This window comes from Phacochoerus africanus, chromosome 9 (genome assembly GCF_016906955.1).
Source record: "Phacochoerus africanus isolate WHEZ1 chromosome 9, ROS_Pafr_v1, whole genome shotgun sequence".
NCBI classification, from domain to species: Eukaryota; Metazoa; Chordata; class Mammalia; order Artiodactyla; family Suidae; genus Phacochoerus; species Phacochoerus africanus.
In genome coordinates this window covers 61275801-61303292 of record NC_062552.1, presented here as the reverse complement: position 1 = coordinate 61303292, position 27492 = coordinate 61275801, and the positions used below count along the sequence as shown (strand labels likewise).

At 52.2% G+C, this 27492-nt stretch overlaps 1 protein-coding gene across 1 annotated transcript in view; it reads right to left on the bottom strand.

The window, feature by feature from the left end:
* Positions 1 to 10248: 10248 nt before the first annotated feature.
* HCN4 (hyperpolarization activated cyclic nucleotide gated potassium channel 4) overlaps positions 10249 to 27492 on the bottom strand; it is a 46065-nt gene continuing 28821 nt past the window's right edge. Inside the window, exons 3-8 of the mRNA XM_047797315.1 lie at positions 21945 to 22106; positions 19727 to 19945; positions 17637 to 17783; positions 17286 to 17526; positions 16819 to 16983; positions 10249 to 16725 (exon numbers count right to left, since the gene is read on the bottom strand). Of these exons, the coding sequence (XP_047653271.1) occupies positions 15260 to 16725; positions 16819 to 16983; positions 17286 to 17526; positions 17637 to 17783; positions 19727 to 19945; positions 21945 to 22106 (2400 nt within the window). The 3' untranslated portion in view covers positions 10249 to 15259. The remainder of the gene's footprint in view (positions 16726 to 16818; positions 16984 to 17285; positions 17527 to 17636; positions 17784 to 19726; positions 19946 to 21944; positions 22107 to 27492) is intronic.

Here is a 27492-nt window from a genome sequence, read left to right as displayed (position 1 = left end):
TTTCCTTAGGAAAACAGAACTTCGGGGTCCCATTTCCCAGCTTCAAGTGGGCATCACTGTTGCCCTTGTAACCGCAAAGCCAGGAGTTCTAAGGGGCACCCAGGGAGGTATGGCAGGTGAGCCAGGCGGTGATCTGGGTGTCCCCCAGCTCCCAAAAATGGGTCTGTCCCTGTCCCCACTTCCACCCCCATCACTCCCCTGTGCAAGGACTGAGAGCCTGAAAGATTTCAGGTGACCCCTCTGAGAAAGACCCAGGTGACCTTGGCAGAAGAGCGCAGCATTCCTGAATGGTGTGTAGGCCAAGTCCCTGATGTGGCAGCATCCCGGGCAGCAGCTCATTCTGTTGGATCACAGACAGGACCCATGCCAGGCCTGTGTGTGATGCCTGCAACGGGTGTCTACGAGGAATCCCACCTTTCCTGGGCCACCTCCCCTTTTGACTGTGTGCACTGTGTCAGCTTGGGCTGTTATAGCAAAAAGACCTGAGACTGGGGGCTGAAACAGCAAATATTTATTTTCTCACAGTTCAAGAAATCCAAGACCAAGGAACGGACAGATCTGGTGTTTGGTGGATGCGCCTCCTGGCTCATAGATGCAGTCTTGTCACTGTGTCTTCAGTGGAAGAAAGGGTGAGAGAGAGTTCTCTGGGGCACTAATAAGGGCACTGATCCCATCATGGGCTCCACCCTCATGGCCTAATCACCTACCAAAGGCCCCACCTTCAAATATTGTCACAAAGTTTGGGATTAGGATTTCAATGTGTGAATTTGGGGGGAATGAAAAACATTCAGTCCATAGCACTGTCAGATTTCTAAGCATAGGAAAGTCTGGGCTCCCGATGGTGGTGAGCGCAGCAGCCGCAGGCCCTGCCGTCTGTGAATTTGGAATAGAGTGAGGGTTAGAAACAGAGCCCAGCACCCGTACTAGCTGCTCCCTCAGACCTGGGACTTCATCTGCTCTGTGGCTGGGTGCACTTTATGAAACCTGGATCCCATCATTCCCATCCATGCCCGCTGGCCTCAGGGTGGAGTCGGAGCTTGTGGTGCCAGAGCAGGCGCCAGCCTGACTTGGCCTCTGGTCCAGGTGCCGTCACTGCGTGCACCCACTGTTCAGCCGAGGAAGGCCACCTGGGAAATGCTTTTCAGTCTTTGTACGTTGAACACCACTACCACCCTGTTCTAACTGCTGGAACCCACCAGGCGGACCTCCTCTGCATCCCTAGGTGGAGCTCTTGGCACATTTCACAGTGATTTATGTATTTTTGAGGCTTTTTCCACTAGACTGTGGGCTCAGTGAGGGCATAATTTCTCGCTCCTCTCTAAGGCCTAATGCCAAGGCAGAATCCAACAACAGCAGACGCGTGTCTCCTGGATGGATAGACAGACAGGCTCCATCCAGGCCTTATGGCCTGTAGCCTGTGGAAAAGCTTTCTGTACACACACCCCCTTCCACTCCCTCAGAGGGATCCTGGTAGGTCCCTCGGGTGCCAGGACCCTCCCATTCTAGAAGCCATGGCCCTTTGGTATTCTGGGGTGAACTTGAAGTATAACAAAGACCTATCTGCCTGGCACAGTCGTAAGAAGAGAGGCTCAGACCACAATGACAGACTGGGTGCTAGGAACTAGGGCAAGCATGGCCTCCAATTTGTTCTAAGACAAACGCTACAAACAAGGCTGTAGATGAAGAAATGCTGTTTTTCCCCAGTCTATCAGACCTTCCCAAATTTAGCCACCTTCCTGCTGGGGTGTGGTATCATCCGGAAAGACTGGAGAACAGAACTGAACAACTGTCAAATTGACAGGAGGTGGGCAAGCCTACCCACAGACAAGGGGCCACAGATAGGAGATGCCTGACTCTTCACCTTGGGTCCCCAAATTACCAAAGGAGGGAGTTCACAGGGGTGGGGGGAGTAATTCAAAGAAACAGTATTTTACATTTTTTGTAATCTTTTAAAAATATATAATGTTTTTTTAAATGTTCTTTAAGCGTATATTTACCCTTGGGAGTGGCTTGGCAGTTTAAGAATCTGACCAGAATCCATGAGGATACGGGTTCGATCCCTGGCCTTGCTCAGTAGGTTAAGGATCTAGCATTGCCACGAGCTGTGGTGTGACACAGCTCAGGTCTGGCATTGCTGTGGCTGTGGTGTAGGCCAGCAGCTGTAGCTCCCCTTCGACCCCTAACCTGGGAACTTCCATGTGCTGCGGGGTGGTGCCCCTAAAAAGCAAAAAATAAAAAAGACTACAGTTACCCTCTAAGCAGGGTAGATGATGTTCATCTCAAGATGCTCCTTTCCTCATCAAATCCTTTTGCTATGGATTTGATGGGTTTGAGAAATGGGCCTGAGCTGAGCTCTGGAGGAATGAGAGGGAGCGCTTGCTCTGCTGTAAATAAGAAGACTTTGGAATTTCCTGAAACAATTGGGGGTGGGGAGGCAGCATGTATATCAGCAAGACGAGAGCATGAGGGGCCAGGCAGGAGGATGCCCAGGTGGGAAACGGCCACCCTTGCAGTGCCCCAAAGAGTGTTTTGAGAAGATCTGAGAGATAATTTAATGCTTTTGCCCTTTGCTCCTCTGTGACGTAAACCCCTCCAACTCACCAAGTCTTGTATAAAGTCTGCCATGTGCATGAGGCCTTGCATGAGTGACTGACCTCCTCCCAACAAAGAAAGGGCTATCTGGGCCAACATGGTGGTGGACAGACCACGAGTCTGGTGTGATGAGTCAGGGCGACCACACATGGGATTGGTTCACCAGAAGTGGGACCTCAGAGCCAGAACAACCAAAAGAGTTTAAACAGAGGGTTCACAGAAATCAGAGGGCGCAAGACCTTCCCCAGGTCCAGAGATGAGAATTCCAATCAGGGTTTAAGAAGTGGACTGACTTCAGCTGGTGTCTGGGTTGTGATCATTTCATCTTTCCACACCCTCCACCTCGGTGTCCTGGAGCAAAGCCCCATCACCCCATCACAGTGTGTACACAGGCGCCTGCCCCTCCTTAGTGGCTCTACCTTTGGTGGACCTGGTGTCCCAGAGGAGAAATCTGAGAACCATTCTGAACTCATCCCTCAACACCACAGCACGTGGCCCAGCAAACCCTGCAGCGCATTCTCTCAAATGCCCCGCATTGTGGCTCTTCTTTGCCATCCACTGGGCAAACTCATCAACCTATCCCTCTACCTCAACCTCACTGGCCATCCAGCCTGCACAGAACTATTTGATTTTTCTAACTCAAATCCAGCCTCTTTCCCCTACTCAACATCAAGCAAGAGCTCCCCTGTCACCTGCTCTGCAAAATAGAATCCAGCGGAGCTCTGTCGGACTCTTGCCTTTTATTTGCCACTTAATCTGCCCTTTGACCCAAATTTGGCCCTAGCGATACAGAGCAATTTGCACTTACAGAACAAGCCATGATGTTTGACCTTGGTACTATTCCCTTTGCCTCAGATTGGCTCCCTACCCTCACTCCTGGCTTTCTCTGCCTCCTAAATTTCTATTTATCACCCAGCCTAACCATTCAGTCCCCTGATGGTTCCCAGTGCTCTTCTCTGTCTTTTACGATTCAAGGTGAACTCCTTGAGGAAAACAATCGTGCTTGTTGTCATCGTCTCCTTTCCAGTGCCTGCACATTAGAGACGTTCACCCCATGAACTTGCCTGGTAAGTAAGATGGACTTGTGATCACTGTGGCCCAGTGTGGGGAGGACTGGACAAAATCCTAATTCTTCCTAAAAGCGTATACTCAGAAAGCTTTTGCAGCAGAGGTAAGGCTGAGCTGAGTCTAGGAATTAATGAGACTTTCTATCTGGAGGGGGGAGGAGATCAGTGCAGAACTGGGGAGCTAAGCTGTTTCACATGTCAGCTACCTTGAGGATGGCTCCCAGCCATCCTGTGTGGTGCTGGGCCTTCTAGGACAGTTCTAGGTCTCTTGTCACCAGCTTAAGGGCTGAGGCCTCAGGATATGGAGGATGCACAGAGCTAGTGCTATGCTCCCCAAATCCTTGACACAATGCTGGCCCAGTTTGAACTGGGTTTGGTTGACCATGTACCACAGGTAAGGGTCAGTCCTAGTGAGTTAAGAATAAGGTGACTTTTTCCTATAAACTCAAAACCCAGGTCTTACAGAGAATTCTGGGCAGCTTTGTCTAAAAGGAGAGGAAGAGCTGGGGTGTATTCTTGATGGCAAAATGATGGATCAGGATCCCATAGACAAGGTTGCCTAGAAATGGCCAGGGAACTCTCTGATGAACATTCTAAACAAACACACAGAAGGGATACTGGCTGGAACTAAGGCCAGAGATCTCGGTGTGGGTAGGTGGAGTTGGGGGAAGGAATATCACGGGCCAGTCAGAGAAGAGTCTTGAACTCCTTACATGGCACCCTATAATAAATGCTGTACTTTTTTTCATCACGACCTGGTGTCGGTAGATTGGCTTTACTGCTGTGCCACTGATGGTGAGCAGACTCATTTTGGTTCACTAACAGCAATTGTAGCCCAGAGTCATAATTACCGGGGGAAAATGTTCTCTAGCTAAGAGTTTTAACAGCACTGTAATACTGTGTCCACCTACTCTATATAAAAGCCTGTGCATTTTTCAGAGAGTATGTATTTCTATTACATCATTTTTGCAAATGGGCTCAGTTGCCTTATTGTCTCCAATGGGGTCAATTGTGAAATTGTCAAATTTAGTCAGTTTTGTTCATCTTTTCAAAGAACTAACTTGATTTTGCTGATTTTTTTGCATTATCTTTCTGTCCTCTATTTTATTTATTTCTTCTCTAATCTTTGTGATTCCTTCCCTTTTTTTTTTTTTTTTTTGCTTTGTTTATTAGTCAGTTCTTCCTTTCCTAGTTGTCGTTGTTGTTTTTCGGGGTTTTTTTTTTTTGTCTTTTTGCCATTTCTTGGGCTGCTCCCGCGGCATATGGAGGTTCCCAGGCTAGGGGTCGAATCGGAGCTGTAGCCTCCGGCCTACACTCTGCAGAGCCACAGCAACTCGGGATCCGAGCCGTATCTGCAACCTACACCACAGCTCATGGCAAAGCCGGATCCTTAACCCACTGAGCAAGGCCAGGGACTGAACCCGCAACCTCATGGTTCCTAGTCAGATTCGTTAACCACTGCACCACGATGGGAAATCCATCCTTTCCTAGTTTCTTAATGTGTATGTTTAGGTTATTGATTTAAGGGTTTTTTTTGTTTGTTTGTTTTTTTAACTATAGGAGCTTACTGCTGTAAATTTCTCCCTGAACACTGCTATTGCTGCATCCCACAAGTTTTGGTATGTTACATTTTTGTTTCTATTTGTTTAAATTTGCTATTTGTGTGTGTGTGTGTGTGTGTGTGTGTGTGTGTGTGTGCTTTCTTTGACCCACTTGTTCTATGGAAGTATGTTTATTTCCATATATTTGTGAATTTTCCAAATTTCCTGCTGTTACTGATTTCTAATACCATTATATGGTGGTCAGAGAACACATGTTGTATGATTTCAATTATTTTGAAGTTATTGAGACTTTTTTGGTGGCTTAACACATAGTCTGTCCTGGAGAACATTTCATGTCCTCTTAAGAAGACTATGAATTTTGCTGTGGTCAGATGGAATGTTCTAGATGCCTATTAGTTTATATTGTTCAGATTTTCTATTTCCTTGCTGGTCTTCTGTCTGGTTCCTCTATCTATTATTGATAATAGGATACTGAAGTCTACAGCTATTACTATTGAACTGTTTCTCTTTTATGTCAGGTTTGCTTCCTGAATTTTGGGGCTCTGCTGTTAGGTGTACATATGTTTATAATTACTAATTGTTCTTGACAGATTGACTCTTTTATCATTTTATTTATTTTATTTTATTTTTTGGTCTTTTTGCCATTTCTTGGGCCGCTCCCGTGGCATATGGAGGTTCCCAGGCTAGGGGTCCAATCGGAGCTGTAGCCGCTGGCCTACGCCAGAGCCACAGCAACTCGGGATCTGAGCCGCGTCTGCAACCTACACCACAGCTCACAGCAACGCCGGATCCTGAACCCACTGAGCAAGGTCAGGGACCGAACCCGCAACCTCATGGTTCCTAGTCGGATTCGTTAACCACTGCGCCACAACGGGAACTCCCCTTTTATCATTTTAAAATAGCTCTTGTCATTAGCAACAATTTTGTCTTAAAGACTCCTTTATCTGATTATTAGCATAGCCACTCTTTTGGCTAATGTTTATTTATCTTTTCATATTCTTTCAATGTGTTTTTGAATGTCAAGTGTGTCTCTCATAGACAGTATATAACTGGATTTTATGTAGTATATATTAAATAGTATAATGTCAACAAATGTATTATATATTAATATATTAAAGAATAATATTAATAGAACATAATTATATATTTGTATATTGAAACTACGTAATATAATTTTGAGATATATATCTCAAAATTATATCATTTTAAAAATCCACCCTGCAAATTTCTGCCTTTTGTGTGTTTAATCTATTTATATCTTATGTTAATTACTGATGAAGTAGGATTTATACCTGACATTTTGTTGTTTTCTGTATGTCTTTGTTTTTTGTCTCTCTATTACTTTGTTACTGCCTTCCTTTGTGTTAGGTAAATATTTTTTAGTGTACCATTTTAATGCCCTTGTCAAAAGGCATGAATTATAAAAGAAAAATATGATAGGCTGAGTATCACCAAAGTTAAAAATGTTTACTCTGAAAGACATGGTTAGGAAAATGAAAAGGCAAGCCATAAACTGGGAGAAAATATTTGCAAACCATATATCTTATGAAGGATTTGTATTCTGAATATATTATTTATAACTTAATAATATTAAACAAATGACCCAGTAAAAACAAATGGGTAAAGGTTTGAAGAGTCACTTTAACAAAGAACACATATAGATAGCAAATAAACACTCAAAAAGGGGTTCAGGGGGTTCCCGTCATGGCTCAGTGGAAACAAATCCAAATAGGAACCAGGAGGTTGCAGGTTCCATCCCTGGCCTCACTCAGTGGGTTAAGGATCCAGTGTTGCTGTGAGCTGTGGTATAGGTCACAGACGCGGCTCGGATCCTGCGTTGCTGTGGTTCTGACGTAGGCCGGCAGCTACAGCTCTGATTAGACCCCTAGCCTGGGACCCTCCATATGCCACGGGTGCAGTCTTAAAAAGACAAAAGAAAAAAATAAGGTGTTCAACATCGTTAGTCATTATGGAAATGGAAATTAAAACCAAGAGTTAACATAATATACCATCTTGAATGGTCAAAATAAAAGACAAGATCAAGTGTTGCAAAGATCTATAGTAAGTGGAACTCTCATGCAACTGCTGGTGGGAATGCAAAGCAGTCCAGCATTGAAACATAATCTGGTGGTTTTTTATAAAGTTAAACATGTACACTTACTGAATGACCCAACAGTGCCATTTGGGAAAAATGAAAATCCACGTCCACATGAAGACTTGAACGTGAATGTTCTTAGGAGGTTTATTCTTAACAGCCCAACAGGAAACAACCCACCTGTTCACCAGCGGGTGAAGGAATTAACAAATCCTGGCCTATTCGTACTGGGGAAGGTTGCTTCCAATACACACCACAGTGGACAGGCCTTAAAGGCTTTAGACTAAATGGAAGAAATCAGACACAAGACATGACATAACTTTATGATTCCATTTATATGAAATTCTAGAAAAGGCAAAACTTTAGTGACAGAAAGCAGATTGCCAGGAGTCAGGAGTAGGAGACTGACTACAAAGGGATGGGAGAGAATTTGGAGGAGTGAAGGAGATGCTCGTTATCTTCCTTGTCGAGGTGGTTATAGGATGGAGTAAATTTGTCAGAGCCCACTAAGCTGTACACTGAAAATTGGTAAATTTTGTTATATATAAATTATACCCTGATAAAGAAAATAGAGATAACTAACAACAGCAACAAAAATACAAGGTACTAGGGATAAATCTAACAAAATGCACAAACCCTCATGAAGAAAACTATAAATCTATGTGAAAGGTTTGGCAGAGACAGTGAGTGCCCAGCAAATAGTACACAAGCTCCCCCACACGCGGCAGCTGCCTCTGTAGTTTTGTTGTGGCTGAGTGACGACAGAGTTGAGAGGAAGTGAGGTGCGTCACTGCTCGAGAGAAGCAGTTCAGAATCAGTCATCTCTTCCAATTCTCCTTGTCCTTCCACGTGATCTTGGAGACAGCGGGTTCAAGTTGGTCTCAGTAGGGAGAATGGCTGCCTGGCCTGCAAGGGACTTTACCTGAGCTGGAATAAATCTTCATTGTGTTAGACCATTGAAATGTGGGGTTTTTTCTGTTGGGGTCATTACCCTAATACAAAAGAAACATTAAAGAAGACCCAGAAACGGGGAGAGTTATTCCCCACTCATCCATAGAAATATGAATTTTAATAATAATGTTCATGTAATTTCAAAGCAGAAGTGCATTGAATTCTTCATGCATCTTAATAAACCGAGAGTACAAAGTGTATGGTTGCACAAAGAGACTGGAATAGCCAAGACTTTCCTTCAGAGGAAGAAGGTGGGAATAGAGTCTGCTTAGACTGGCTCTACTAAGAGCTACACGTGTTATAAAGCTACAGTAACTAAGACAGCCTGAACAAGTATAGACAAGCTTATGGTACTGAATAGAGAGCTTTGACATAGAACCAGATGTAATATATAAGTGACATTGTCGATTACTAGGGATGTATGGGGCAAAAATGAAATCGAACTCTGTCCTGACATCATACGCAAAGTCAAGGTCAGGTAGGATGAGGATGGAAAGGTGAAATGCAACACTTCACAGTTTTAAAAATTAATATAGAAGAATATAACATCAGAGTAAGATAAATTTCTTAAACCAGCAAAAAAAGGCACTAAGGAAGTACTAGACATTTTTTAAATATTGCTAATTGTGATCTCATTAAAATGTAAAACTTCTGTTCATCAAAGAACACCACGAAAAGAAAGAAATGTAAGCCATAAACTGGAAGGAGATATTTACAATACATACAGTGAACAAAAGAGTCATTTTCCAAATAGACGTGTGTGTGTGTGTGTGTGTGTGTGTGTGTGTGTGTGTGTAAAACTATGAATCAACAAAAAGACAATGATAGGAAATCAGCAAAATTCGTAAAAATTATTGCTCAGACGAGGAAACATAAATGACAAATGAATATACAAAAAATTTCAACCTTATTGGTAATTAAGGATTAGCTCATTAAAACATAATTAGATATTACTAGGCTGGGAAAAATTAGAAAGTCTGATGATTGTAATCATTGGCAAGAAGTGGATTTAAGAGTAAGTCTTATACCCTGCAGGTGGGAGTGTAAACTGTTAGAACAGCTTGGCATTATCTTGTAAAGTGAAGATTAATTAATCCTATGACTCAATTCTTCCAATCCTAGATACAGAGCCTAGAGATGCTTTGATGTATCTTACCAGGAGCTACAAATAGGAACATTTGTAGCAACAGTGTTTGTAATCTTGACAACTGGAAATGACTGAAATGTCTGTCTCTAGAAGAACACATATGTCAGTGGGGGCCTATTCAAATCCTGGAATACTATGCAGCGGTGAAGATGAGTTACCTATGCTCCATGCATCAACTGCAGTCCCAAAATTACAATATTTAATGAAAGAAAAAACAAATGACTCAGGACTACATACAGCAGGATGCCTCTTATGTAAAGTTCAAAATTTTACAGATACATTCAGTGGTGTATAAAAGTGGAAGGGGTATGGCCCACCCCTGGTGCAGGTGATGAAAAGATGCATTATTTGTAAAGAAATTTAAAATAATGATAAAATGGACTGACTCCATCTGCTGCTGCTTATTAGCATGCATCAGTGATTCTGAACAACATTACTGACAAAATTATCCTCCCCACAAGGACTCCTATTTCCAATCCCTACCTTTCCACCTTGGTACATAACTGAACACATATTTTAGAGACATTTCATTGCTGTAGTAAAAAGTATGAAAAATAACAGGATGATAAATTTAAAGTTCAGCTAAGTGGTTTATCTTGGAGAGCAATAGGGGAATATAATTTGGGGACCAGCGGATGCCTTCAAGGGTATTCCTTATGTTCTATTTTTTAAATTGAGTGATTGGTGCCTCGCTATTTATCACATTTTTAATATTTTAATATTTATGTATTTCTCATGGTTTTTTTTTTTTGGCTGCACCCTCAGTATGCAGAAGTTCCAGGACCAGGGATCAACTGTGTGCCACAGCAACAACCCAAGCCACAGTAACACCCACTGAGCCACCAGGGAACTCTGACTATATTTATTTATATCTTCTTCTGTATGTAGGAAATACTCCATGCTCAAGAGAAAATTAAAGATGCAAAAGCAGCAAGGTGAGGGAGGAGGGTTGGAGAGGACTAGGTCTGTAGTGCATTGGAAGCTGCAAACTCAAGAAAGAAGAAGAGGAGCAAAAAACAGGGAGGAACCACACAGGGGCAGCAGCAATAGGCACCCAGGCTGAAGCACACGTGGCGTGAGAAGATGGGGAACAGTCGGGACCCCGAATCCCTGAGCCTCCCGAAAAAGAAGAGCCCTTTCTTCTGAGACTGAAGTTGAACAGAAAGGCAGAGCAGTAAGAAGAAAGTGGGTCTTGGAAGCGGGCAGATCTGGCTGCTGGGAGGGCAGCAGCACAAGGCCCGGGAGGCTGTCCTGGCTTTCACAACAGGGACCTTGTCTCAAGCCATTCCATGCAGAAGAGGCGGGAGCCAGATTGCAGTGGAGGAAGATATGACTCAAAGAAAGGGCGACCAGACAACTCTGAAGAAGTCTGGCTGGAAGGATGAGGAGGAGCAGCAGCTGGGAAGAAACATGGAATCAAGGGAGAGATTTTATTAAACTCTCAAAATGCTCTTTTAAAAATCCCCATCTGCTTTAGCCCCATTAGGCAGAGAGGATGCCTTCAGGCCTTCCCTGGGTGCTGGTAGCTTTAAGTATGGCAGATGTCCACTGGCTTTGAAACAGGGGGCTTGGTGGCATTTGGATGAGGGGGCGGCTGTCTGTCATGGAGGGGGGCAGTATTTTATCACTTACTGTTCAGAATCACTAATAGCTGGTGATGGTGAAAGAATAAGAGAAAGCAAACCACATTTAGTCATTTTTAGTCTTGTTTTTTAATTTTCTACAGACAATGCACCCTTTGTGGCCTGCACAGACAGACTGCTTCTACCACCAGCCCTTGGTATGTACCCCCAATGGGAGGGATGGGATTGGAGTCTCCAGGCCCTAGTGTGCACCTGGGCTCCTTCACGTTCTAGCTGACTGGTCTGGGCAAGTTTGAGCCTCAGCGCCCTTGGCTCACTGTAACTGAGGCTAATTCTTAGCCCCTTAAGTGTTGTTGTGAGGATGGAATGAGATAACGGGAAAGCCCCAAGTGTTTAGCACACAGTAGGTGCTTACTAAGTGTCCTTTTGAAGTCAGAAAGCATAGAAGATTGTGACCAGGGTTGCTCCAGCCCCTAGTGGAGGAGCAAAGGCCCTCTGAGGGCCTGGGGTGAATTTGGAGTGGGAAAGGTGAGGGTATCTATCCTCTGCCCAGATCCACTACTGGTGGTTTGCCTCAGCCTGCAGCTAATCCCTCCCATCCCTGGGCTGCTATCTGTCCATAAAGGCCTCCCCACAACCCCAGAGGCCAGGCCTGAATCCTGCCTTGCCCTCCCCGTGGTCCCTGAGGACATGCTGCTGACTGGGCCGCAGGGGGCAGTTGTCATGGGGACGCAGGCCCTGCTGAGCTTCCTCCTTAGCAACGGGACTCCCCGGGCTGGTTACTATGGAAACAGCATGGACTAGGCAATCAGTGATGAGGACCGGGTTCCCTGCCCTTTTCTGAGGACTTTCCCCTCTTCCTGCTGGCAGGCAACACGGCACTCCTCGCACACGCTGGGAGCCCCAGGGACTTCACTTTTCCAGTCTCAGGGCACTGCCTCTCGCCTATGTGCCTGCAAGGTTCAGCTCCCAGGGCACTTGGGACCCTCTGTGGACAGAGGTGACAGAGGTGGCTGAGGGCTTCACAGAGGGTCTGTGGGTCAGGTGTGTCTCCCCTGCTTCCCCCCCGCCCCAGACACCACGATGGCGAGTGGGTGCCACACCTCCAAACCCTGAAGGAACCTGGTGGTTGTGCCCCCTCCTTGGTCACTCTGAAAAGCAACCTTCTGGCCATGACACCCTCCCCTGAGCCTGGTCACCTTTTGTCCTCTGGCCAACCTCCATCTTCTGAGGGCCCATCTGATCAGACTAAGATTGCATCTGCCTCTTCAGTATCCACCTACAGTGCATGTGCACACTGAATACCCTCATCCTCCAGGGAGACCAACGAGTCCCAGGGACTCTGTGGCCCCCACAGCTGGGGTGGGAAGGACCCAAGTCAGAGTCTTACACCTCCACTAGCACACACACCCTCCTCTCTCATCCTCCTCCTTAATGACTCTCACCAGCCCATAACCAGTGAACACTTTTATCTCTAGCCCAAACTCGCACTCCCTTGCACCTTCACTCCCTGCTCTGGGGGCACATGCCTGTGCACACAAGCGCCCAGGTGCTCTAGGGACCATGTCCCCACTGCCCTCCACCGCCTGGCTCCTGAGCCTCCAGCATTCCCCACTACTGTCACTCCCCCTCCCAATCCCTGCCCCTAGAAGAAGGCAGCTTCTGCTAGAATTTTTTTTTATTGAAATAAAATATGCAACCCGGCGCATTTACCGTTTTCCATTTTAAAAGTGGAAGATTTGAAAATTGCTTATAGGGGATCAGGGTTGGGCGGGCCCATGACAGGACCTGACTTTACCGGTCTTCAGGCAGCAGGTGGGCTGAGTCAGAGCTTTTATAAAATGTGCGTGTGTGCACGAGCATTTAAAGAGGGTGGTGGAGCCACACCCTGATGACAAGGAAGGGTCCTCACCATTCATGGCCCTGGACCCTCCACTCCACTCCTCTTCCCTCTCTTCCCCCCCCACCCCCTCCAGGACTAGACTGAGTTTGGAGCAAGTGCTGCTGCCTTCCTTGGGGAGGGGGGGGGAGAGTCAGGTGCAAAAATCGAGCTGAGGGTGCTATTTATGGCTCTGAGAGCTCCCTGGGATCAAGAGGCTCCTTCTGTCCCATAAAGACGAAAGCCAGGTGGCTCCTGGTCTTTTCCCTAAGATCCTTCACTCTCTTCTCTCCTAGATGATTGCCTCAGACTCCCTATGGCCCATCTAGGGAGGAACTTTGTCCACAGCCCAGGACAAAACCTGATCTTGCCAACATTCTGGCGTAGAGAAAGAGTGTTCTGGATGGACGGGGCAGTGCCAGCTCTCCTCTTTACTCAGGTCTTGGCGCCTAACCTCCTCCCACCGTTTAGGCAGTGGGTAGACCACTGACTTTGGCTCTGGCAGGAGGTGTCTGGGCGGTTTTCACAATGGCCCCCCACGCTGTATCCTGTTCTGGCTCCTAGCTGCCTTTGGATTCAAAGCCAGGCCCCCTGAGCCTGTTCCCTAAGGCCTTCCTTCTGACCACTCACCTCTAGATCTCTTCCCAGAGCCCTGACTCCACGCCTGCACCTGCACCTCAGTCATATCCCCGCCATGCACTTCCTCCTTCCCTCCAACTCTTACCAAACCTGGAGGCTTGGCTCAAGCCCACCACTGGCCACACATCTTCCCCAGGCCCTTAGAAAGGTCCAGCTGCCTCCTGTGTCCTGAGATCTTAAGTCCTGGGGCCCGCAGCCAGCACTCCCGGGGCTTTCACCATAGCTCACTGGGGCAATGTGCTGGGCACAGGAAGAGGAGGCAGAAGAACCATGATTTATTGAGCACCTACTGTGGTCTGTGCCGGGCGCTGGGCTGGGCATTTCACATGTCCTACTTTTCCCCCCGGGTCCTCATAGGTCCTTGCGAGGTGGTACTTGAAGTATTCCCATTTTACAGATGGGGGACCAGACTCAGAAAGCTCAGATCACTTGCGCAAGTTGACATACCTAAGAAGCAGCAGGACTGGGATTCAAACCAGGTCTGATTACCTCTGAACTCTGGTCTCTTCCCTCTGCACTCTTTGTGGAGACTGTCAAACTCAGCCCCTCTCAACATGATTTTCTTAGGAAAAGGAACCATCAGCGCTGGCCTCAGGTAAGCGTGCATTACAATCTCAGATCAGTCCCACCTCTGCCACTTGCAGTTATGCGATTCTGGAACAATTACCAAACTTGGATTCCTCATCTGTGAGATGGGGAGAATCAAAGTAATTACACCTCCTGGTCCTTGTATAGCTGAAGAAGTTACTGTGTGTAAAGTGCTTCACCAGGGCTCAGCACAGAGCAGACTCAGTCAACAGAAGCTTCCCTTACCTCCCTTTGCACAGATAGGAAAACAGACGGCCACCGAGGTGACAGGGTGTGCTTGAGACCCTACAGGAAAGGAGAGGCACGGCCTGGAGTCTTCGGCTTCCACGTGAAGAGGTGAGGCTGGGAGTGGATTTTGAGACCAGAGATGGGGAGGGAGGGGGCCTGCTGAGAGGCCCTGGGGTCCTCTTCCCTGAGGACCAGAGAGATGCCTTCCCCCAGGCCCTGCGTGGCCCAGCCTGCAGGCCAAGGCGGGTTGCTGAATGTAAGGTGACCTGGGTGTCCTGGCAACATGGGGTTAAATTAGATTGCACACACATGTGCACACATGTGAGTGGCTATCTGCATGGCTCTACAGAGCGCTACATAGCTATACATATACACATCTTACATACATATACATAAACATATACATATTCATATACATATCTTGCTAAGTTTGCAGTAGAAAAAAATGCAAGACTCTCAGGGCCCTGGCCCATTTGTCCCAAGGGCTCAGGGGACTCCCCAGGAACAAACCAAGGGCAGCCCTTCCTGGAGGAATGAGATGACCCCCAGCAGAGTGGGGCTCCAAGTTCACAGCTAAGGGCCTGGTGGTGGCTACTGCCTGAAAATGAATACAATGACAGGTCTGTTCTAGGAACCCCAAACATGGGTCACCCCCACCTGCCTTCCTCTGGCTTTTGCATTTGGGCCCTGCCTGCTCCCCTCCCCCCTCCCTCCCTCTAGTGCTGAGTATTAAAATAGTCTATAAAAGCAAGTGACCAAAAATCTATAGCTCTAAGAATACCTGGTTATTTTCTGCTGTCTTTTTTCTGGTGTGGGTTTTTAAATGATAATTATTATTGTTATTGGTATATCTCCTAATCACAGTTAAACCTGAAGGAAGAAAAGAGGGAGAAAAAAAGAGGAGGCAGAGGGAGGGCGGGGCCGCAGCTCAGAGGTTGGAGGGCAGTTTGGAGCGCACTGGCTCAGACCGGGCCCCAGGTTCCCTCTGGGGAGCAGCAGTCAGAGGGGGCCCCCCAGAAGAGGCGGCTCTTGCCCCAAACAAAGAAAGCGGGGGTGGCAAAGAACCTGAGGATGTCTTCCGAGGCAGAGTGACGTGCTGGCCGGGGATGGCACCATAGGGCCTCCCGGGGAGACCGAGGCCCCCACTGCCCCCGCTGCCGCTGCCGCCCCCGGCTCTGGGAAAGAGCGGGAAGGCAGCCATCGACTCCCCAGAGGAATGCGGGGAGGCTCTGCGGAGAGTCTGCGCCCCGTCCTGGGGCAGGGCCGGCTGAGAGGCTGAGATGAGCTTGAGGTCCTGGGTGAGGCGGCCTGGGGTGAGGGGTGGCGTGCCCCGGCGCTGGGGGACCTGGGGTGGCGGGGGACTGGATGCAGGTGGCAGGAGCAGGGAACCGTGGGAGCCAGAGGCCCGGGGCGGGGCACTTGGGAAAGTTCTTGGAGGGCCTGGGCTGTGGCCAGGGGGGCTGAGACCCCCTCGGGGGGTAAAGGCTACAGGAGACGCCCCCCCAGAGGCCCCTGCCACCAAGGACAGCCGCTCAGGCTGCCGAGGGGGTGTCTCTGGCGTACTTGGAGGGCCAGCGGCCACACCGGGGGACAGCTCCCCGGGAGGCTGGCCCAGCTGCCCAGGGCTGGACGACGGGGACCTGGCTGAGGGTGGGGGCGGCAGGAAGTGCTCCAGGAGTCCCAGGCCGCCCCGGGCCCCGGGCAGCGGGGGCGGAGGCTGGTTGGTCTGTGGGGAGCGGGCGCCTGGCTGCAGCGGCGTGAGCAGGGGAGAGTCGGACGAGGACAGGGAGCCACCCAGCGCCTTGTGGAAGTGGCCGAACCCAGCGGTGGCGGTGGCTGCAGCGGTGGATGGCGTGGGCGCTGGGGAGGAGCCGCCGCAGACCCCTGGCGGTGGGGAGGAGCTGGACGAGGGCAGCAGCGGGCTCAGGCCGGCAGGTGCAGAGAATCCGGCCAGCTGCTGGATGTGGAAGGAGGAGGAAGACGGCGTGTCCGCCTGCGACGGGCTGCTGGCGGGCGAGGCAGAGCCCAGCGCAGACGGGATCAGGGACTGCAGCCGCTTCAGGTGCCTGGGCGTCTGCCCCGCCCCGAGGCCGCCGAGCCCGGGCCCCGGGGGAGGCCGGAAGATGGCAGCGGGCAGGCGCGGGTGGTGGGTGAGGGCGATGGCCACGGAAGTGGTGGCGGCTGCCGCCTGCAGCGGTGCCTGGATCAGCGGGGTCCAGATGACGGGCGTGGGGGTCGGCGTGCCGGAGGCGGCGGCCTGGACGCGGTGGGCGCAGTGCGCCATCTCCCGGTCGTGCTGCACGATCTGCTGGATGATCTCGTTCTCCTGGTAGTTAAAGACGCCTGAGTTGAGGTCGTGCTGGACTTTGTGAAGGAGGATGGAGTTCTTCTTGCCTGAGCCACAGAACGGGAGAGAGCAGGCGCTCAGACCAGAGTGGGAGGAGAGGGGAGCCCGCCCTCCCGCCACCCGCCCGGCGGCGCTCTCACCGATGCGGTCCAGGCGGTCCAGCGCCACGGTCTCGAAGGCCCGCCGCATCATGGGGTACTCCTCCAGCACCTCGTTGAAGTTGTCCACGCTTAGCGAGTAGAGGCGGCAGTACGTGTCTGCCCTGACGCTGGCTGTGCGTCGGCCCCTCGTCAGCAGGCAGATCTCTGCCAGGACGGCAGCAGTCAAGAGGGCACTCCCCACCGACTCCAAAGGGCCCCCCTGCCCCACCCTGACCTGGGACTGAAGCTGGGCAGGTTCACAAGGCCCCACCCCCAGGCTCTGGCCATAGGGGAGGCCAGTCCCCAACCAAAACGTACCAGACTATCTTTCCCATCTCTGGGACCACACTCCTGTCCTGGGCTCACAGACATCCAGCTCCAGGCAGTAGCATGAGGGTCTGCAATGTCACGGTCCCTGACTCTCCAGCCCATCCCCCTGTCCCACCAGGGCCCCTAGGCTGCCTCACCTCCAAAATAGGAGCCATCCGCCAGCTTGGTCTCCTTGTTGCCCTTGGTGAGCACGCTGACCACACCGTGCTGGATGAAGTACATCTTCTTGCCAATGGTGCCTTCGCGGATGATGTAGTCTCCCGGCTGGAAGACCTCGAAGCGCAGCTTAGTCAGCATGGAGGTCACGAAGTTGGGGTCCGCGTTGGCAAACAGCGGCATGGAGGCCACCAGCTTGCGGCAGTTAAAGTTGATGATCTCCTGCTCCCCAGACAGGGTGGAGGGAGAAGAGGAGGAGGGGATGAGGGCAGCCGCCCAGCAGGAAGGCCTGGCTCCCATCCCAGGTCCAGACCCCGGGCTGCAGAGCTCACCTCCCGCAGGGGCTCACTCAGCTCGCCCAGAATGCTCTCCTCATCGAACATCTTGCCCTGGTAGCGGTGCTCGTAGTAGTCGTGGATGCGCTGCCGGGTGTCGGGCGGGAGCTTGTGGAAGGACATGTACTGCTCCACCTGCTTGTACTGAGGCCCAGGAGAGAGGGAAGAGGGTGTCACCTCCTAGCCAGTGGCTTCACTACCCCAGCTGGCACCACCCAGACTCAGCTGACTCCCAGCCACTTGGGACGGAAGAGGGGTGCCACCGGAATGTCCAGTCCTCACCATGTTTGATACTATGAAGGTGGCTGGGGGACAAGAGGGACTGTCCAAAGCCCAGTTACAGGAAGGAGGCCAACTGACCAGGAGGTTGACCAAGTCTGCTCTAAATGTCCCTCTCTTCTGTGTTACACTGTGGACTGGAGAGGCCTCACCCACAGACTCCAGAAGGAACTGTTTCCCATCAGTTGTAAAAATTGGACACAGGCAGCGGAATGGGCTGCAGCGGTTAGAGCGACTGGAGGCTGAAGCCAGGATGCCTGACCCATCACGTGGGGCATGTACCCAGTGTGGCCTTGTGGCCTCGGCTGAGGCCGAGTCTTTTGTTGAGGAGCCACTGCAGCCCATGGGAGGGGCTGGGCAGAGCAGAGACCTTAAACAGATATTTGGAGACAAGATATTTGTGAACCCAAGTGTCCAGGGCTCAACCAAATAAGAAATGCTCCTGCCCACCCTGAGGATGATGGGCGGGTGCTGCCCCAGCTGTCCCTGGATTGTGGGTGGAGAGTGGGAATCCTCAGAAGTGAGGCTGGGACAGGAGGCACAATGAGGCAAGGACAGATTTTCTGCACACTGGGATGTAAGGGACTTCCCTGTACCCCAGGAAAATCAGAAATAGGGGAGTCTATCCTCAAGTACTTGTGCTCCAAAGAGGTGGGGACACAGTGCCGCTGCAGAGAGATGCCAGGGGGCTCCTGAGGGCTGGGAGGTGAAGTTCCCTAAGGTTCTTCCAGCTGCTGCGCCCCAGGCAGGCACTGCTGGATGAAGAGGGGGAGATGCTGATGGGGGCAGCCACTGACAGACAGCAAGGATGACTGGCTCCCAGCTTCTGGCCTGGCATCTGTGCTGCTATATCTGCTAATAAGACAGGCCAGAGAGGAGGTTCAGAGTAGAGCAGGCAGGAGACTGTTATTTTGGACACGATGAGATTGAGGCCCAGGGAGGCATCAAGTGGTCGGGGGTTGAGGAAGGAGGTAGGGGCTGATTATTCTATTTGGGTGCCACTGCACTGAGATGGATAGAGAGCAAGGGGTGGGAAAAGAGCAGCCCCCAGGAAGATGAGAGGGAGAGAGGAACAGAGGGCTGGGCCCACAGCACCAGGGGCCACTGTGGGCTGCCTGATGGATGGAGAAGGCGAGCGAGCCAGCCAAGGACAGCAGGGAGGGAGCCGAGAGCACACGTTCATGCGGACAAGTGCAAAGCCAAGGAGGGAGGGATAACTATCAGAGGGGAGCAAGATGGGGAGACCCCAAAAGACCCAATGGCTTTAGTAACAGGAAGGGCAGAGGGGATCTCAGGCTCAGTGGGCCGAGAGAAAAAAGCAGATTCAGCAGCCAAACAATGCAGGGTTTTTGGCTGGTTGGTTGGTTTTAGGAATTTGTCCAGGAAAAAGGCAGACCACAGGGAAGATAGCAGCCAGAGCCTGATGATGGTGGAGGGAAGGACAGACGCTCTAAGGGAGAGATGGAGGAAGTTTCAATGCTGATGGGAAGGCCCTCAGAGAAGGGGGTGCTGGAGGGGATTGTGGGCTGGGGGCAGGGGGCCAGGAGGTGAAGGGGCCCTCAGTCAGAAGAGACAGGGCCCCGTACAGCAGGAGGAAAGGGGGGGTTCAGATAAAAAGACCATTAAAGGTTTAAAGCCGGGGAGTTGATGCAGTTCTCCCCTAGATGGGGTGCCACCTGGGGAGCCCTAATCCCAGGAGGCTGGACATGTAGGGGCCCAGGGCCTGGCAGCCCGTGCTCCCTGTGGGCAGCACCAACGGACAGCTTCTCCTGAGAGCACCCAGGAGGGACCCCGGCCTCCCACCCTACCTTTTCCTGGTACTGGCGCCGGGAGGAGTCCAGCGACTGGATGAGGGCGGTGGCGTGGCCGATGAACATGGCGTAGCAGGTGGCGCCCACGATCATGCTGAGCATGGTGAGCCAGACATCCGACATGCCCACCGGGGCCTGCCGGCCATACCCAATGCACAGCATGTGGCTCATGGCCTTGAAGAGGGCGTAGGAGTACTGCTTTCCCCAGGAGTTGTTCTGTGGACAGACATGCAGGGGGGAAGAGATTAGGGGAGGAGTGGGAGAGACTTGGGCCAAGCAGAGGGCAGGCCCTTCTCGGGAGCACCTGGAAGTCCCCGCCACTGCCCACCCCTCAGCCTATCGTCCCCGGTGGTGGGCCTCAGGCTCCCCACCTTGCAGATGGCTGAAAGCCTTGGGTGAGGGGCGGAGACGCCCACACTGGTGGCCCTCAACTTAGGCCTTTCTCCGGCAAAAGGGGAGAGGGGTCAGACCGGAAGCCCCAGCAAAGGGATAGGCACCAGCCTAGTCCCCACCTGAACCCCCAGCAACCCAGACTCTAGGCTGAGCCACCCTGCTGTTCTGCCCCAGCTCCATTCCCTGCCCCCCTTTCACCAAACTACTGCCAAGTGAAGCCCATTTCCCCACTGACCTCAATTATAAAACCAGATATGCTTCCCCTGGGGGGACAAGCTTGGGCAGACTGAGCCAAAAACACTGTCCTCGTTTTTTGGGTGAGCAAAGTTAAAGTGCTGTCGAGCTAAGTCGCCTCTTGTGTGAACCCGGCCTGTGTCCTGGGGCTGTGGCTCCTGGTTCCCCTCCCCCACCCAAAGGTGGCTGGTCTGGAACACACACACACACACACACACACACACACTGCTGGGGGCGGGAGAGGAGAAAGGGAGCCAGGCTCCTGGCTATTTTTGTCTGCAAAGCCAGTCGGTGTCTCAAGGAAGGCTCAGCGTGGGAACATCGAGCTCAGAAGGGCCATCTCCTGAATTTAGTGCATGTGTGGGCCTGTCACCCTCACAAAGGAAAGGGCTCCAAATGAGGGGGCCACCAGATAAACCCCAGCACCGGCCACCGCCCCCGTGCTCTCTGCTCACGAGGCAGACACATTAGCAACGAAGGGGAAACCCACCCTGTTGCATGACCCTCAGAACCCCTGCCCAGAGCCCCAAGCCCTTCACAGTCACCAGGCCATGCCCAGCACCTGGAGGAAGGCACAGGAGCTGTGTGCCATGTCCAAGGTCACGCAGATAGTCCTGGACATAGCTGAGCTAGTCTAGGGGCTCTGAGGCTAGACCAGGGTGGGAGGTCTGCGGAGCTGATCTCCAGGGGTGGAGGGGTCTGGGCTCAGTCTGGGGAACAGGGGTGGTCCCCAGTGGCCTCCAGCCAGGGTTTCCAGCTTCACTGCTGAGCCTCTGGGGACCAGGAAGTTCCATCCCTATGGCCAATTCATTTACACTTAGCTCATCAAAAGGCTGTTTTGTAAATGCCTGTTTGATGCTGAAAGATGCCTCGGGGTCTCTCTCACCTCTTTCAAAGCAAGATTTTCCTCCCCTGGGGCCCTGAAGATGTGCCAAAAGACCAAAATGGGAGCTAGAGCTAGGAGGCAGGGGCTCCCAGCCCCAGAGGAAAAACTCACAGATCCAGGGGATCCCCCACCCTGCCTGGAGCCCACTTGGTCCATGGGGATGGGGGACCCTGCCCCAGGGCTCCTCTCACCCACCTGCAGGGCTGGAGCAGGGAGGAGGGAATCAGGACCCCACCAGTGACTAGGCTGTGTTGTCTGTGGGGCAGGGGATGGGCAGGGAAGGAGAAAGGGCAGGGGCCAGCCCAGCTCTGCTGCTGGAGCAGAAAGTGGCAGCCACACATGATCTGGGATGTGTGAGCTGCCAAGAGGGCCCCGCACTGGTTTCTCTTTGCTGGGGCTCAGCTTTCAACAGTTGCGTCTGCTTCCGAGGAGCAGACGTAGGAGGGCAGAAACCACCAGCCCGGCTTTGCCACCCCTGATAGAACCTGAGGAAGCCCTGGTCTTAGTCTCCCAGAGTAAAATCGGGGCAAAATATCGAGGTTCCCAGCTGCAGAGGGGGCTGTAAGGTGGCAGAGGTGGCAGCACACAGCCAAGAGCTCTGCCACAGCCCTGCACTGCGTGGAGGGTTCTCCTTGCAGGTACTCAGGAGGAGTCCCCTTGGTGCCTCGTCGGTCCCCCTCCCGCTACGCCAGGGGTGCTCACCACCATGTTGTTGATGGACACCCAGCAGTCATCGGGGAAGTCCTGCAGCATGGGCACCAGGAACTGCAGGCAGCCGTCCCAGTGGCAGAGCAGGAGCATCATGCCAATGAGGTTCACGATGCGCACCACGGCGCTGGCCAGGTCGTAGGTCATGTGGAAGATCTGTGGGCAGAAGGAAGAATCCTCCCATGGCTGGGAGCCAGCTGCTCCCGGCCATACCCTGCAGCATCTTCCGGCCCCACCGCTCTGCACACCCTGGGCAGCGCACCTGGCCCAGTGCGGGTCCAGCCAAGGCGGGGGTGGGAGGGTGGCAGTCCAGGCCCTGGGAGAAGCAGCCTGTGGGCTGGGGGCCCAGAGGGATGCCGCCTGGGATCCCTGTGGATGTGGGGGGGCCTCCTGTGGGGTGTCCAGCCAACCAGGCAGGACACACAAAAGGAGGGCTGGTAGAAGGTAGAGCCCAAACAGCCCTGAAGCAGGCAGAGAAGCGGCCTCCCCAGCCCGCCCGGGGCTGTGAGGACAAGAGCCGGCCAGCCAGAGGCTCCTCAGGGGACCATGGTCTGTCTGTAGTCACATCAGAGACATGGGGTTTCCCTAAATCTGTCACTGGAGGACCACCCACCCTCTGCCACGGGGGCAGTACAGACATATAGGCTCCAAGTTCCTACAAATGTTGATCCCAGGCTCAACTTCTATCCCATTCCTAATTGTGTGACCTTGAGAAAGCCCCTGAGCCTCTCTGATCATGTTTGCTCATCTGGAAAGTGATGATAAAATTCTTACCTTGAGTGGGTTGTCAAAGGAATTAAATTATACATATAAAGTGCTTACTACTGGGTATGGAAGTATTCAATAACTTGGAAACCATTATTAGTTTATTAATAATTAACCTCTACAATTAGTTAATATGTCTGCACAGCAACTGTCTCCTGTACAGTTTAATAAAGTGCAGCACCGTGGCCCCCGCCCCGGCCACCCAGCCAGCTCCACTCCTACAGCTTCAAGTGAGAGGCTAAAGTGTGGCCAGGCAGAGCCAAGGGTGGGCACATCCCAGCATCCCTGCCCCACCTCCCTTCTCCCAGAGCTGCCTCTTGGTCCAGTTTCAGCAGGGTCACCATGGTGACAGGGTGGTGAGGGAACAGAGATGGAAGGAAGGAACAGAAGTGGAGGGAGGTCTGGCCTTGTCTCGGAGGTGGCCCTTTGGGGCTGGCCCAACCAGCTCCAGTCCCTCCCTATTATTCTCAGGTAGAGAGCCTTCTGAGAGAGGGGCTTTGGGCCCAAACTGCAGACTCATCCAATGCCACAGAGACCTAGTTTAAGCCCATTTCAGATGGGGGAATCTGAGGCCCAAAGAAACAGACTCTAGATATGTCAAACCCTGTCCAGTGGTCTTTTGTCAACAGCCCCCCAGCTGGTGGCAGGATAGTCTGGCATACTAGAGACCTCGGTTCCTCCTTCTGAAATGTGGGCTTAGCCTGGGTCTTGGTTTTGAAAAACTGAAGATAAACTGTACCTGTCCATACAGCCCGGGTTGTGCTCACCTGTGGCCCCTTAGTAGCGTGACTCTGGAGGTAGCCGCTGAAAGGATGAAACAGACCTTGGCAAGCGGCAAGGAAGATGGCAGCCCTCGCTTGTCCCACCCCCAACTATGTCCCCAGAGGGACAGTAACACCGCACCTGAGTTGGGGCTCACGGTCCCACAGGCATCAGCTCATTCAAGTTCACAACAGCCCTTGGCTGAAGATGCTGTTAGCCCATTTACACCACGGCTCAGGGAAGTACAGGGACATCCGCTTGGTCACAGTGGCAGCAGCAGAGGCAGACTGGAACCTAGGGCTGCCTACAGATTATTAGACTGGCCCAAGGAGGGAAGGGTGCTTTTCAGTGACTCTGTTTTCTAGATAAAACAACTCAAAGTGGCCAAGTGATGTGGCCGTGTTCACAGGGCACGCGGGACCCAGGGCCAGGCGGGCCTCTCTGGCATCACTCCTCTGTAAGGCCAGCGCACGGCATGGTGCTATAGACAGAGCTGTGTGCCTGGCAGCCTAGCCACACTGGGGCCAAGAAAGCAGCCCCAGGGCTGTCAGTGTGCCATTGCCTGGCTAAGCTGGTACATCCCAGGATAAGGAGGGGTGGGCACTAGAGACCAGGCAGCACAGAGTGGGAATGGGGCCTGGGTCTGGGATGCAGAGCATGCCTAAGCAGGACGCCGGTGCCCCCTGGCCATCCCTCCACTGTGGGCCATGCCCCAGGGCCTGGATCCTGAGCCTGGGTGGCTCCCCTAGCCTCTCCCCCTGACACTGCAGCAGCTCCTGAATACCAGCACCCCAACTCTGGCTCCAAGGGAAGATCCCCCTTCTGCCTCTTCAGCACCTGATTAGGTAAACACATAGCTCCATGACCTTGGGCTCACTAAATTTACTTTTTTCTTTTCTGTCTTTTTTTTTTTTTTTTTTTTAGGTTCCCAGGCTAGGGGTTGAATCAGAGCTGTAGCCGCCAGTCTATGCACAGCCACAGCAACGCCAGATCCGAGCCATGTCTGCAACCTACAGCGCAGCTCATGGCAACGCCGGATTGCTAACCCACTGAGTGAGGCCAGGGATCGAACCTGCGTCCTCATGGTTCCTAGTCACATTCATTTCCACTGAGGCACAACGGGAACTCCTCACTAATTTTCAAAATGTTGGCTGACCCGAATGCTATGAGCTTCCCCACTCAGGGGGGATGGAGAGCATGGGACCACTTAGTCTCGGGGATGGTAAACACCTGCCCTCACCTCCCACCACACCTCAGCTTACCCTCCAAAGAAACAAAGCTAGACATCTGCCCCCACTTCTCAGGGTTGCTGGAAAAATTAAACTGGCTAAGAAAGAGCTCTGGGCTCTGAATACACACATGGGTATTATAAAGTTCCTTTGTTTCCCAGTGGCTATGGACTAAATGTTTGTCTCCCAAAAAATCGGTATGTTAAACCCTAGCCTTCAATGTGATGGCATTAGGAGGGAGAGGTGAATAGACCATAAGGGTGGGGCCACCTTGAATGGGATTAGTGCCCTTGTAGGAAGAGACACAAGAGAGATGGTAGGTGGCCGTCAGAGGCCATAGAAAGAAGGTGGACATCGGCAGATGAGGAAGCAGGCCCTAGAACCCAACCACACTGGCATCCTGATCATGTCCCTGCAGCCTCCAGAACCATGAGAAAGAAATGTTGTATGTTTAAGCCCCCCAGCCTGGGGTATTTTGCTATAACAGCCTGAGCCAGATACTACATTGAAGGAAGCCTTGGGCCACTTTTAGAAAGCATCCCACCACCCACAGTAACTGCTCCTTTCTATGTGGTTCTCTGTGTCTTAAAGGCCATGTCAAGGTTGGCACGTTTTTGTTTTTTTTTTTTTTTGGTCTTTTTGCTATTTCTTTGGGCTGCTCCCGTGGCATATGGAGGTTCCCAGGCTAGGGGTCGAATTGGAGCTGTAGCCACCGGCCTACGCCAGAGCCACAGCAACACGGGATCCGAGCTGCGTCTGCAACCTACACCACGGCAACGCCGGATCATTAACCCACTGAGCAAGGGCAGGGACCGAACCCGCAACCTCATGGTTCCTAGTCGGATTCGTTAACCACTGCGCCACGACGGGAACTCCAAGGTTGGCACGTTTTAATGCGAGGTGTCACTCCTTTGGTATCATCATTGTTTTTCTTCTCATCTTTTTCCAAGATTGGGCCCTTGTCTAATTTTACCTTTGTCGTGATCTTAGCAATGAGTATGCAGAGGGTCTCAGAAACTGTGACGTGCCTAAGTGACGAAGGAAAGGTGATGAAGACAGTGATGGAGATGATGCGGATCAGGGCTGTCACCGAGGCATTTGCAAAAGGCCCCACTCTGGGCAGGCACAGCCCACAGGGACCCTGCCTTTGCAGGAAGGAAAAAGGTGCTTTTTCCTGCAGGTGGTACAGACTCACGTATCCTCAGACAGCCTGGTAGCGGTGGTGATGGTGGTGGTGGTGGTGGTGTACCTGGTATTGGGCTGAAAAATGACGCAGATGCTGGGAGTGCCCGGGCGGGGCAGTTGTGGGGGGGGGTGTTGGGGGTACCACGGATGGCTCTCAGTCACGCAAAGCCAGGGATACCAGGGTGGCAAAGTCTGAGCTTCCCGTGAAGAGTTGGTGGAGGACACATCCATGCAGGCTAGGAGGGTACCCCAGATGGTGGACACTCGCACCCCCCGAAATACTCTTCAGCACCAGGTGTGGTTGCTGAGCGCAAGGCTGGACGTTGCTGGGAGAGGTTGCTAAAGACACGTGTGTCCCCGCTGTGGGCTGGGGCCACAGGCCACCCGCAAGTCAGCTGCACCAAGCAAATATTTGTCTTGCTCTTTATACCTCATTAAAACCCCCTTTTATGATGTTGGTTCTGACTGTGGGGGTTGAGTGCCTTCATTTCCAGCGCCTGGGCAGCATGCTCTCTGTGCCCAGTGTGGCACTTAGGGGACACTCCACTTCCCTTCTGCAGTTTCTGGACCCCAGAGCAAGGACAGGGTGGTGTGTCCTACCTTGGGCGAGTACCTGCTCTGCCCCCAGCCTCAGTCTCCTCACCTGTGTGATGGGCAATAACTGCTAGCCCTCCGGGCTGTTACTGAGGATCAGGAGAGGGATCCATAGCTGGCACGCACCGGGTGCTCAGCACAGTGGTCCCTTTCCCTCTCGTTCCCAGCCCTCAAAACAAAGAGTGGGTTTCTCAGTCCTGGGGAGAGACCAGAAACTGGAGTTTGTGTCCAGGCCTCTTCTTGGGGTCTGGTGGTGTTTCCTCCTGGGACTCATTTCTTCCTCAAGGAAGAACAAGCGTCTCCCAGGGCCTCAGGAACAAGAGGCCACCCTGGTGACAGTAACCCTGGGCCTGCGTAGGTGGCTGATGTGTGTGTATCCTGGGTACAAACTAGAGGTGGCTGAACTGAGGGGCATGCCAGGTCCCTTCCTGGGGCCCATAGAGAGGACCAGCCCCTGCCTCTGGGAACCACGCCTCTGTGTCATCCCAAACTCCTGATTCTGAGAGCAGCAGAGAAATCAAGGCCCATCAGGGGCTGCCTGCCTCCTGCCTCCAGTCTCCCCCCGAAGGTGCTGCCGAGGCAAACAAGAGGCTCCTGGGATGGGTCACTGGGGTGCTGTACCGGGAGGGGAACAACTGAAGGGGGGCAACCAGGGTTTCTAACAATAGCCTCCATGCCTATAACAAGCTCACACCTCAGAGGGAGGGAAGAGGCTTGGCTGGGAGAAGCTGGGAGGGAGGATACTGACCTAGATCGCCCAGGATGGAGGCAGAAGCTGGTGTCCTCTGAGATGTTGCCTCTGCCTGCCAAGACCCTCCACCTCCCCTGACTCCCCAGAACTGCTACGAACTCTCTGATGGGGAGGCTGGGCTGGGCCAGACTGGGGGAGGCAGTGGCAGGCTGAGGGTCGGGAACCCAGCAAATCTGAAGCTTCGGCAGTGGGCCTTGGCTAAGCTCTTCCCTCCCCAGGGGAGGCTGACTCCCCAGCCTCCACCCAGGGCCACGAC